The sequence below is a fragment of the Corylus avellana genome, chromosome 6 (assembly GCF_965113065.1).
Source record: "Corylus avellana chromosome 6, dhCorAvel1.hap1.2, whole genome shotgun sequence".
Lineage (NCBI taxonomy): Eukaryota > Viridiplantae > Streptophyta > Magnoliopsida > Fagales > Betulaceae > Corylus > Corylus avellana.
Window position 1 is genome coordinate 24,324,529 of NC_142495.1, and position 10,718 is coordinate 24,335,246.

The 10,718-nt window shown below is 38.0% G+C and overlaps 1 protein-coding gene across 1 annotated transcript; it reads right to left on the reverse strand.

The window, feature by feature from the left end:
• Positions 1 to 623: 623 nt before the first annotated feature.
• Positions 624 to 6,031, reverse strand: LOC132187093 (Pectin lyase-like superfamily protein). The gene is made up of 5 exons (XM_059601266.2): positions 5,432 to 6,031; positions 4,821 to 5,105; positions 4,077 to 4,698; positions 3,430 to 3,635; positions 624 to 952 (listed from the first exon to the last, which is right to left on the reverse strand). Exons 1-5 carry the CDS (start codon positions 5,566 to 5,568, stop codon positions 694 to 696), a joined length of 1,509 nt encoding a protein of 502 aa, XP_059457249.2. The 5' UTR covers positions 5,569 to 6,031; the 3' UTR covers positions 624 to 693.
• Positions 6,032 to 10,718: the final 4,687 nt, after the last annotated feature.

Below are 10,718 nucleotides of genomic sequence, written 5' to 3' on the forward strand. Positions count from 1 at the left end.
TTAATCAGGCTGATTCCCACTTACTTTCATTTTCTAATCTCTCCATCCATATGATATGATGCCTCGGTAAAGAAACAGAATCACAGTAGATTGCATCAGAGACACAGACACAGACAGAGCGAGAGATATTTGAATCAAAACTTCCATATTGGACGGTTTGGCAAGTTTCTCCGACATAGAGAGACATCCCACGTTAAATTACTTTATTATCACAAAGAATCATACAAAAATTGGTTGATTGGTGAGGCGAAAAATGTCTTCGAATTGACATGACACATGACACCCAAAATGCCACCTCATCCACCCATATCCTATCCTCTCTGTACTCTTTTCTATCATTTTCTTTTTTCCTTTCCTTCGTGGGTCTCTACTTTGTGCATCACCAAAGCCAAAAATCTAACCTCTCAAATCTTCTGAGCATGCACTCTTTTGGGTATGATTACGTCATCAATAGAGACACCCGAGCCGTTTGCGAAAAGATTTGCCGGTTGTGAACGTGTTTGAGTTTGTTCGAAAAAAAAAAAAAAAAAAAAATTAGAATTGAATTTAAAAGAAAAAGGTGACAGAGACGGTTCAAGGTCCACAAAAGGAGCGGCTTTGTAGTATTTGGGGGGCAAAGGAAAATTGATAAGGAAATTTTGTTTAATCAAATTATATATATTTTCTTTTTTGTTGTTTGAAATTCTAAAAGGGTTACAATAATAATAATGTTGATGATAATAGGACATGATGGTTGGTGGTAGAGTACAAAATTAAAACAATAATTAAAAGGGACAAGAATGTTGATGTAGAAGATGGGGTGAGTGGCGCCGCGGCGCCTCTGAATATCATTCCAAAAAAGTCGGCATCACCGCCGGTGGTCCCTGGACTGCCGGTGTAGGTGGTGCCCGTGCTGGTTCCACCACCGATGGATCCTGGCCCTGGGTACGACGAGACGGTCTCACCGCTCTCCCTGCACACAAGTAATTATTCTCTTTCTTCTTAAATATTAAATAATTCTTTTTCCTAAATTCATTTCCAAAAATAAGAATAATTTCTTGAAAAATCCTTGTGATAAGCTTATAATTGATGAAATAAAGACTCAATGGATAGCAATTATAGACTGAAAATAGTAATATGCCAAGCAGGAGTAGGTGAGAGTTCGTATACTAGTCTTTCAATTGTATTTATTATGAAAGATATGATTGATTGATTAATTTTTCAATGAATTGAAGGGCGATTCTGAAATGGTAATATGTAGAGGTAGGTGAGAGTTTTAAAATAGGAATATTATTTGGGTACAAGGGGAATAATGGAACAATAATAATACTAAATAACAAAATTTAGGTAGGGGGGGGAAATTATTCAATGAAGTTTTAAGCAGATAGGATAAGGGTTTCTTGAGCTCTAATAATGTATTGGGGAAATCCCTTTCCTTTATTTGAAAAAAGAAAAAAGAAAAAAGAAAAAAGAAATAGTATTGGGACTTAGCCTTCCTCAAGCCCCACAGCTTTGGACAGAACCCTTTGTTGAGTACCAAAGCCAATCCCATGCAGTTTTTGTTGACAAATAGCACTTCAAGTAAGGAAATGTGTGGGCCACACATGAGAAAAGAAATGTTTCCATGTTGTTTCAATTTAATCTCTAGGTTTCCGAATTTGACAATTAGATATCAACCCTCAACCGTCTTATTTATTGATGGTATGTCACGCTAGACCAATCAATGAATGTGATGTAATTCTTGTTTGACATATCATGCAATTGTCCGTATCATGGGGCGTATTTGCTTTAAACTACAAATAAATCCTAAATAAATAAACAAATAAAGAGAGATATGGGCGGCCAACCGCCCCTAACTAGTGAAGGGGACCGGGTGAGGGGCGACTGCCCACCCCTCTCTATTGAGGGACAATACCCTCAAAGAGGACGTGTACCGGGCGCTTTTTGTACTTAAACTTCCAAACTTTAAAAATAACATTTTAGCTCCTTAATCGACCACTTCATAGTAAGTTACACCATTCATTAACTGCTGGCATTAAATTAGATGAAAACTTGCACACATGCTAGTTTTTTACTGAAAATATTCAAATTGCCCCTAAATTTTTTTTTTTAAAGAAAATATTATTTTATTGGCTAAGATGATGTGAAACCAGTGCCCAAAGGTTCAAAGTGATCAGCTTGGATCGAAATCATTGCAATTTCCATCTTCAAACAGAAGTCTACATTTTACTTGACTGTCTAACTGCCTAGTGAGTAGTGGTACAGACCTGATCTGATCAAATCTAAAGGACAGGATTGTAGTCTTGTAGAGGATCCGTCTAAAAAGGACTAAAATAATGAGAAGATATTAATAATAGGATACAGCACATAAAGTCCTGGGAAAGACCCCTTTTTCCAATACTGATGCAGCAGCTAGTTGTGTATGACTAGTTGCAATCAAATCAGAAGTGGGCCTAAAAGTCGTCATAAAATGTAAAAAAAGTCCCTATATCCTGGCTGGAAAGCAGATGGAGGGAATTTAACTGTGTCATCTCCATACACACAAACAACTGAAGATGACCTGGGGTGGGTGGGTCTCCTCTGCTCACAGAGCAAACAGATTCTCCATGTTTACACACATGCATCTCTCTTTCCCATTATTTCTTCTCACTTGGAGACACCACATTCACCCCCACAGACAATGCTATCGCTTTTAAAATATGTATGTTTTTGTGCAACATGGGCACATTTTAAGGCCTTATTTGGTAAAAGGGTCAAGGCCTAGACACTATTTATTATCATTTTTTTAAAAAAATTAACATCAAAATATTTTCACTTTTCACTTTTTATATCAAATTATTCACTTTTTATTATTATTCATATAAAAAAATTACTACAAAACAAAATTTTTTTACTTTTTTATTTTTTTTATACCAAACATTCTTATGTTTTTTTTCACATCAATCTATATCAATCTATATCAACTACAGTGTCGAGGCCAACCCATTTATCATACAACATCCTAACTTTTTATAATGTAAGGAACAAAAACCCCAACACATGAAAGTTGAAAGCGGTCAAAAACAATTACCAATAAGACAAACCAACTGAACGGCTGTCTGGTCAGAGCTAGATTCCCCCAATGAACGCATCATCACGTGCACCGATGGGGAACCCCTTTCTATATTGCTATTTCCCCACCCTTTTTTAGTTTTTTTATTTTATTGCATCCCATGTTATGGATTGGAAGCAGTGAAAAGACTTAATTAAAAGTATTCCTCCCCAACAAAAACAACAAGCTTGTTCCTTTGACGACGCCCAAGGATCGAAAGAAAGATCAGCTAAAAAAATCTACACCAAAATGAGATATTATCCTAAAAGACGAAAATACCCTTCAAGGAGACAGTTAAATCGACCGGTAGTTCTGTTGTTTAATATAAGCAAAAAACGCTTTTAACAAAGAGAGTGTACCTGGGCCCACCGAGGACACCGGCGTGCATGGTGAGCTGTTCGATGAGGCCAGCGGCTTTGGGCTCCACGCTCGAGGCCTTGGCGTATTGGGCGCTCAGGCCAGCTCCTGAGGGCACGAAGAACGCCCCATTTACCATTATGTCCCCGTCCGTCCTCCAGTTCCAGTTCGTCCACTGCCCCTCGTCCGTGTCCACGCGCTTCGTCACCTGTCAACATTCAAAAACCCAGTAAGGGAGATATTATTATAATCATATGTTGATACCCACGCGCCTGCAGCGCGGTGGAATCTGCAAAGGCGCCGTGTCCCCCATGTACTGTCTGCAAAAGATTTAGTACTGATTTTGAATGGCTGGCATGCACTAATTTCACTGACAATATTGTCCGCTTTCCTCACTGTCAGTATTAGTAACCGTTTCAAAAACTATCTGTTGGTCCCACATATATAATATAAGACGCACGCGCCGCCTCTGAGTGTGGAAGAGTGCAGTTGAAACCGGCCGATCCCATTTCAGACAGAAGTCAAAAAGCTCACGAGGTGGGTCGCAAAAATATAATTAAACAATCATGCCGCTTTTCGCGAGCCACCCCTACCCCCAAAGATCTTCATAAAAAAAGCCCCAGAAAATTACGAAATTATAATTTGATACCTCTTTAGCATTCTGGTCCGTTGGTGCAGTATACCGATTCCCCTGACTATTGATGGTAGGATTAGCGCTACCGCCTATGGCGTACATCTCCCACTGCGTGAAATCGTTGTTCACCACGTGTATGTAGCCACGTCTGCACCGAGGCATACGCTGCACCAGTGCGTCACCGAAGTGATTAAACGCTATAGTGACCTGCATCCCCGAGTCCAACACGTATCGATCATCATGGCCCAGCAGCATCACCTCGTCGTGATGCGAGAAATAATTATTGGAGATGGTTATCCCGGTGGACCCCATTATCGCGTCGATCAGGCCGTCCGTGCAGTAAGATAAGGAGCAATGGTCGATCCAGATCTGATGGGCGCCGAAGATGGAGATGCCGTCGCCGTCGGATCTGCCCCTCCACCCGACGTGCGTCGGGGAGACCCGGATGTCTGTGTTGCCCGACGGTTTGCAGTGGTGCACGTGGATGTTGTGGATGATGACGTTGGATACGTACTGCAGTGTGATGCAGCCGTTGCCCACGATGTGAACGTTAGCGCCGCGTCCGTCGACGGTCTTGTAGCTGTTGAAGATCAGCTCATGCTTCAGCTTTATGGTCATGGCCGCAGAGAATACTATCCTGCACGAATAAGGAAAAGATATTCTATGAGCTTTTGTGTTTGTTTAGTCAAAATTATGATTATTCAATTAAAAATAAAAATAAAAAAAAGTATGGAAAAGTAGTAAAGATACGATTTGTACCAGAGGGGTTCTTCTTGAATGACGGCGTGGCGGAGGGTACCGGGGACAGGGTTGGCGGGGTCATTGTCGGAGGAGTCGGTGACGACGTAGATCTGACCGCCTTTGCCGCCGAGGGCGTTGTGCCCGAACCCGATGCCGCAGTCGGCGAGCTTTTGGCGGTTGCTCTGCCAGTCCGGGTCGCATGCCCAGCAGTCGTCGATGGGGTTGCCGGTGAGGCATGGGGAAGCTTGGTCCTTTGCTTGGAGAGAGAGCATTTGTCTTCGGGAGAGAGAGACATTGACGCGCCTGTAAAGGAAACAAACAAAAAAAAGGGAGGGGTGAGATGGTGGGAAAGAATACTCTGTTTTGCTTGGTGAGAAGTGTGGGGGGGGGGGGGGGGGGGGGGGGGGAAATGGGAGAAATGAGGGTTGCCCAGATGAGGGTTTTTGTTGTTTTGGATTAAAATGTGCGAAAATAAGTAAAAAGAAACTATCAAGTGAGAATTTTTTAGTAATGGGAAAGCACAAACAAATGGGGATCTTTCATGCTTGAGACCAAAATCTTTGAAAATGAAGAAAACCCTGAAATGCAAAAACATGAACAGGGCAGAACCCATGTGGGGTATGGTATACCTTTGTACATCAAGAACAACACCTTCAGGGTCGGGGTGTTGGTGAGGGAGCGTGAGATTGAAGGTGGCTTTGGTGAAGAAGGGGCGAGAGCTCAAGAGGAAACACAATAAGAGAATGCAGGTGGTAGGAATCAGCATCCTTGAAGGAACAACAATAATGGTGTGGGGATATTTGTTGGGGTCTTTTTTTTTTTTTTTTCTCCAATCCTCTGAAAAAGAAGACTTTGAGCTCTGTCTGGCCCTGCTCTTGAATGCACAGCGACAAAACAAGTGGCGGAGCTGCAAATTTTGGGAAAATGTGATGTGTTTATATAATAAACCAAGATTGTAATAATAATTATATCAATAATTATATGCAGAATGTATTATTTTCTGGGGCAGGGGTGGCTGTGATGGTGATGGCAATGGTAATGGAAGAGATGGAGAATGGCTCTCCTCTGATCACTCTTCTCAGTAACTTACATTCCTACCTTGCTTGCTAATCATTCTAAGGAAGAAGATAGAAAAATTGTCTTTCTTATCCAAAATGCTGAAGTTTTCTTGTTCTTTCTTCTCATGTAAAACTAATCTTTTTGGGGATTAAGATTCTTTGCGGGAAGATTGTACATGTCATTATTCTGATAATCCCCAGACACAATCCCTTTTTTACTTTTTGTATGTTATAGTGATTAATGAGAAAAGTTTTGATGATTAGAAATCAAAATGGAAGCTTTAGGTAATTTTCTTCTGTTGAAGTCGAAATGGTGTTATAAAGCTTCCTTCTTTTTTCAAGTAAAGGGGCAATATAATTTTACATTATTTGAAAAAGTGAAAATTGTAAATTAGTCCCTAAAGTTTGAGTTTATGATAAACAACTCCCTATATTGGCCCATATTTGTTTCAAGAACCAAAAAAAAGGGTAGATGGTGGGGGGGGGGGGGGAGGGGAGGGAATCCACAAAGTCGAGGCTCCAGTCCTGGGGCTAGGGGTTATGCAAAGCTAGTGATGTCCTCCTTTTGGGATCAGGCTCCTATGCAGTAGATTTCACTATCTTCTATGTGGCAATGAAAACTACAGCATAGAAGCGGTAGTTTTAAAACTGCATCGTTTGGATAAAAACCGTGCAATTTAGGAAAGTGAATAAATAGGATTTTTTAAAAAAATAATAAAAAACTATTTAGAAATTAAAGAATAAAATAAAAAATAATAATAATTAAAAACTATAAATTTTAAAACAATTAATAAAACTAAATATTTAAAAATAAATAAAAAAGGGGCGTCCACCACCGCCACCACATCAACAAATTTCATCTTCTCCTAAAGACCCACTTGAGGAATCAATAGAAACAAGACGACAACAACAACAACACCATCACTCTCCACCAATCGTCGCTCCATTCTATGTTTCGACTAAGCAGCAATTTGAGGCTATGAATTCAAAGAGGCCTAGGTATACTGGGCAATGGAAGCTTTTGCCATCTCCAACAACAACGCAGCAAAAACAGTAGACCCAGTTGGCCGAATCAAGCCCAACCAACCCACAAACCCAACAATCCCACACCGCAGCCGCTTCTTCGTCAAACACAGCCTCATCGCCATCCCACTCGTCTCTGCCTTCTCTTTCTGCCGCATCTGGGCAGGACACCAACAGCAACAAGCCAAGGGGCCACCCCTTTGCTTTTTATTTTTAATTTTTTTTTATATTTTTTAATTTCTAAATAATTTTTTATTATTTTTTTTAAAAAAAAATTCTATTTATTCACTTTTCAAAACTACACCGTTTTTAAACAAACGGTGTAGTTTTGAAACTACCGCCACTACCGCATAGAAGCCTGATCCATGTTTTTGAATGGATACTCTATATATGAAATGATGACACTTACAAAGGGAATGTATTCAGTAAAATGTTTTAAGAGACTTATTTGTAAAATTTAATTTTAGAAAAGAACGTTATATTAAGAATACTTTTATTTGCATAATAAAATGTTCATAGTCACACACTAGCATCAGCTTACCGGCTTAGTAAATTGTGGGCTTACGCTTTACCTTTTTCACAAGTAAAACATCTTTGTTTTACAAAAGAGCTGGCTAGGTTTAAGGTAAGAAAGATCTTGAGGCAATTGCGGTTGTTTGGTGTAATAATATTGATCTAGTTTATGCTTGAGTATTCATTGCAGGACTTAAGAGGCTGGTTATGGTAATTAATACTTTTAGGTTATACCGTAAGACTTAGTTTTTTGAGATGCATTTGTGTATTGAGGTTTAATATGGATATTTTTTATAGCGATAATGCGTATAAAGTAATGTTTTGAGTTAATGTAATGATTTTTAGTAAATGTTCTAATTGGAGTAATTAATGTTGATCGAATAAAATAAAAGTCATGTAATTTTGATTTTGAAGAGTAGAGAATCTCTTGGGATTTTTTTACTTGGTAAATAGGTTTGGGGAGGCTAGTTAATTAATTTTGGTAATGATATATCAATCTTGTCACTGTATTTATATTTAAATGTTTTAATATAGTAAATTTTAATGTTTTACTTTCACCCCCTCAAAAATAAATTTATGGCTCTATTAAATTACCAGTTGTCCCAAAAGTTTAAACTGATAGGAAACGGTCGTGGAATATTTTAATTAAATGGGGTGAATTGACGGAATCAAGATTCGATCTCATGACCTTTAGCTTTGATACCATATTAAATTATCAATTGTCCCAAAAGCTTAAGTTAATAGGAAGAGAAAAATTTAATCACTTAATCATTAGTTTAACAGGCTCTCCTACTGCTAATCTTCTATCATGAACATGAATTAACCCACATCATGGAAGAACATACACTTGACTGGAATCATGTTTTTGAAGACAAATAACTTATAATCATAATCTATGAAAATATGATACCTATATATAAAGGTGTTATTACTCTATATGAAATTCGATCCCTTTTTATATGAATAATATTGCAGCCATGAAATTAATGGAATATGTCAACAAAAAAAAAAAAAAAACACATAATCACACGAAACTGTATATGAAAATTACTCCTCATACAAGAACGTGCGAGTGTAGTGAAAATATGCATGAATAAGTTAATGAAATATGAAATAGTTGGAAGAGAAAGAGAGAATAGGTACGTACCTACGTCAAATCGATAGTTGGAGAGGAGAGAAAATAAATTAATTAATGATCCTTGTGGCAATGAGAGAGATTAATTGTTAGTGCTAGGCTTTGGTGTTTATTTATAACAGAGAGAGAGTGTAACGGTCGTGGTGTTTTGTTTTGTGTTTTACGATCTATTTGGAATTGTGGTTGATGGGCTTAAAAATGTTTTTAATACTCAAAAAATTCGTATGAAAAAAAAAAACACTCGTTTGCTAAAAAAAGTAAAATCGCTTTTAAGAGTTCAAAAGCTTAAAAATGGTTAAAACGTACTTTTGGCAAAAGTTTAAAAATGAAGCTTTTGCATAAAAGCTCTTTTTGACTTAAAAGTTCTATTTCTCAAACACAATTTCAAACATACTCTTAGAGTCTTTTTTTTTTTTTTCCTTTTAAGGGTCCAAAAAGCTTAAAAATGGTCAAAGCGCACTTTTAGCAAAAGTTTAAAAATGAAGCTTTTGCCTAAAAGCTCTTTTTGACTTAAAAGTTCTATTTGTCAAACACAATTCCAAACATACTCTTAGTGCTTCTTTTTTTTTTTTTTTTTTTTTTTTTTTTTTTTTAAAGCAAAATTTGGAATAGGGTTTTTAAAAAATTGGAAAAATCCACGAGAACAGCTGCTGTGTGGTCGTTGCACAAAAACCAACTTTTGTGCAAACCATTTAGCATATGACACATCATCTATTTCAGAAAATTGCAAGAAAAATGCATGTTTGCAAAGTATATGATTAATTACTTACACAACCATTTAGCTACCGTCAGCCTCCACCGATCGAATCAAACCACCGCCCAACCGGATTTGTCTCCCTCTCTCACTCCGCCAGCATGGGCGGCGTGGGGTGGCGCGTGGCCACCCCCAGATTTGGATGGGGGTGGCTCGTGACCACTCCAGCCAATGAATGTGGCGATGAACCGCCACCCACCTCTCTCTGCCACCCTTCTATATTTATTTTTTTAAAAAAAAATTAATAAAATCTGAGATAATCAAGTGTGGGTGTTTAATTTTTCTTAGAGTGTTTTAGCTAATGTGACAACTAATGAATAGTTTGCACAAAACCCCTGTTTTATGCACAGACCATATAGAAGTTATTATCAAAATCCATTCCACTCTCCGGATCCGACTGATCTGCTGTAAAAAAACATTATGGAGGGTCTAAATCTTTTTTAGACCAACGTTGTCTTTTTTTGGGTTACGTTGTATTAGTTTTTAACGCCGTTGAAGCAGAGTCATTTATTTATATTGTTTTCTTAAAACCACTCAAAAATTAGAAGACACAAACATGCAAGTTTCCAATAATCGAGTTTTATCATAACCAAAATCGACAGAATCAGAATTATTTTCAAACCCAATAACGAAGCAATGAAAAAGCAAACCTCAGTCAAGTGCCGTCGACGGAGACGCAAGTGCCGGCCAGGTCCTTGGCCATGAAAGCCCTGAATATGAAGTTTGTTGTCTTTATTTTTTAGTTTGATATACTAGTTTTTTTCTTTTTTCTTTTTTCTTTTTTCTTTTTTGATGAAAACAAATCCGTTTGTTGATCAGATTTAGACCAAGTTTTTCGCTTTTCTGGTTCCCTTTCCGATTCGATGAAGCGGGTTTAATTGAAACTGAGATTTCTTTCTCTGGCGGATTTGCCAATTTATATGATGTGCTCTGCTTCGCCAGAACTTTTTTTTAAGTCGGTAGAATGTGGATAAACTCGGATCTCCCGAGTCCCAAAGGGCGAGCAGCCATACGTAAAGCGTTCCCCATTTCTTAAACGGCGTCAAAAGAATCTTAAGCAAAAACGGCTGCTTCACAACGTAACGACAACGTTTTGTTTATAAAAGATTCTAGCAAATCTAAACCCTTCATATTTTTCACACTAGATGTGCTGCTGTTGTTCTAACGACGACACAAAAACCGGATCCTCTCCTTCAAACGAAGTTGGATTCGTTTCCGTCTAAATGGACCGGAGCCGAATTAAGATTCTTTGCACTTCAAATAAATTCGATAATATTCAACTAGTTATAATAGATAGATATTTTTGTTCCCTCAAAAAGTGAAAAAACAAAAATATCCCTCCACTATAACTATCCAGTTCATTTGCAATTGATAAAATCTTATTCCAGTTGAGCCGTCCTTTAAAATGGGAGGACAAAATTGTTCAATATATA

Bases quoted from the DNA above. Each gene is read 5' to 3' on its own strand.
- LOC132187093 (XM_059601266.2), bottom strand. From the start codon at position 5,568: ATGCTGATTCCTACCACCTGCATTCTCTTATTGTGTTTCCTCTTGAGC. The intron at 3,636-4,076 runs GTATCAAATTAT...GAATGTTGACAG, and splicing joins CGGACCAGAATGCTAAAGAG to GTGACGAAGCGCGTGGACAC. The intron at 953-3,429 runs GTACACTCTCTT...ACTTGTGTGCAG, and splicing joins GGTGTCCTCGGTGGGCCCAG to GGAGAGCGGTGAGACCGTCT.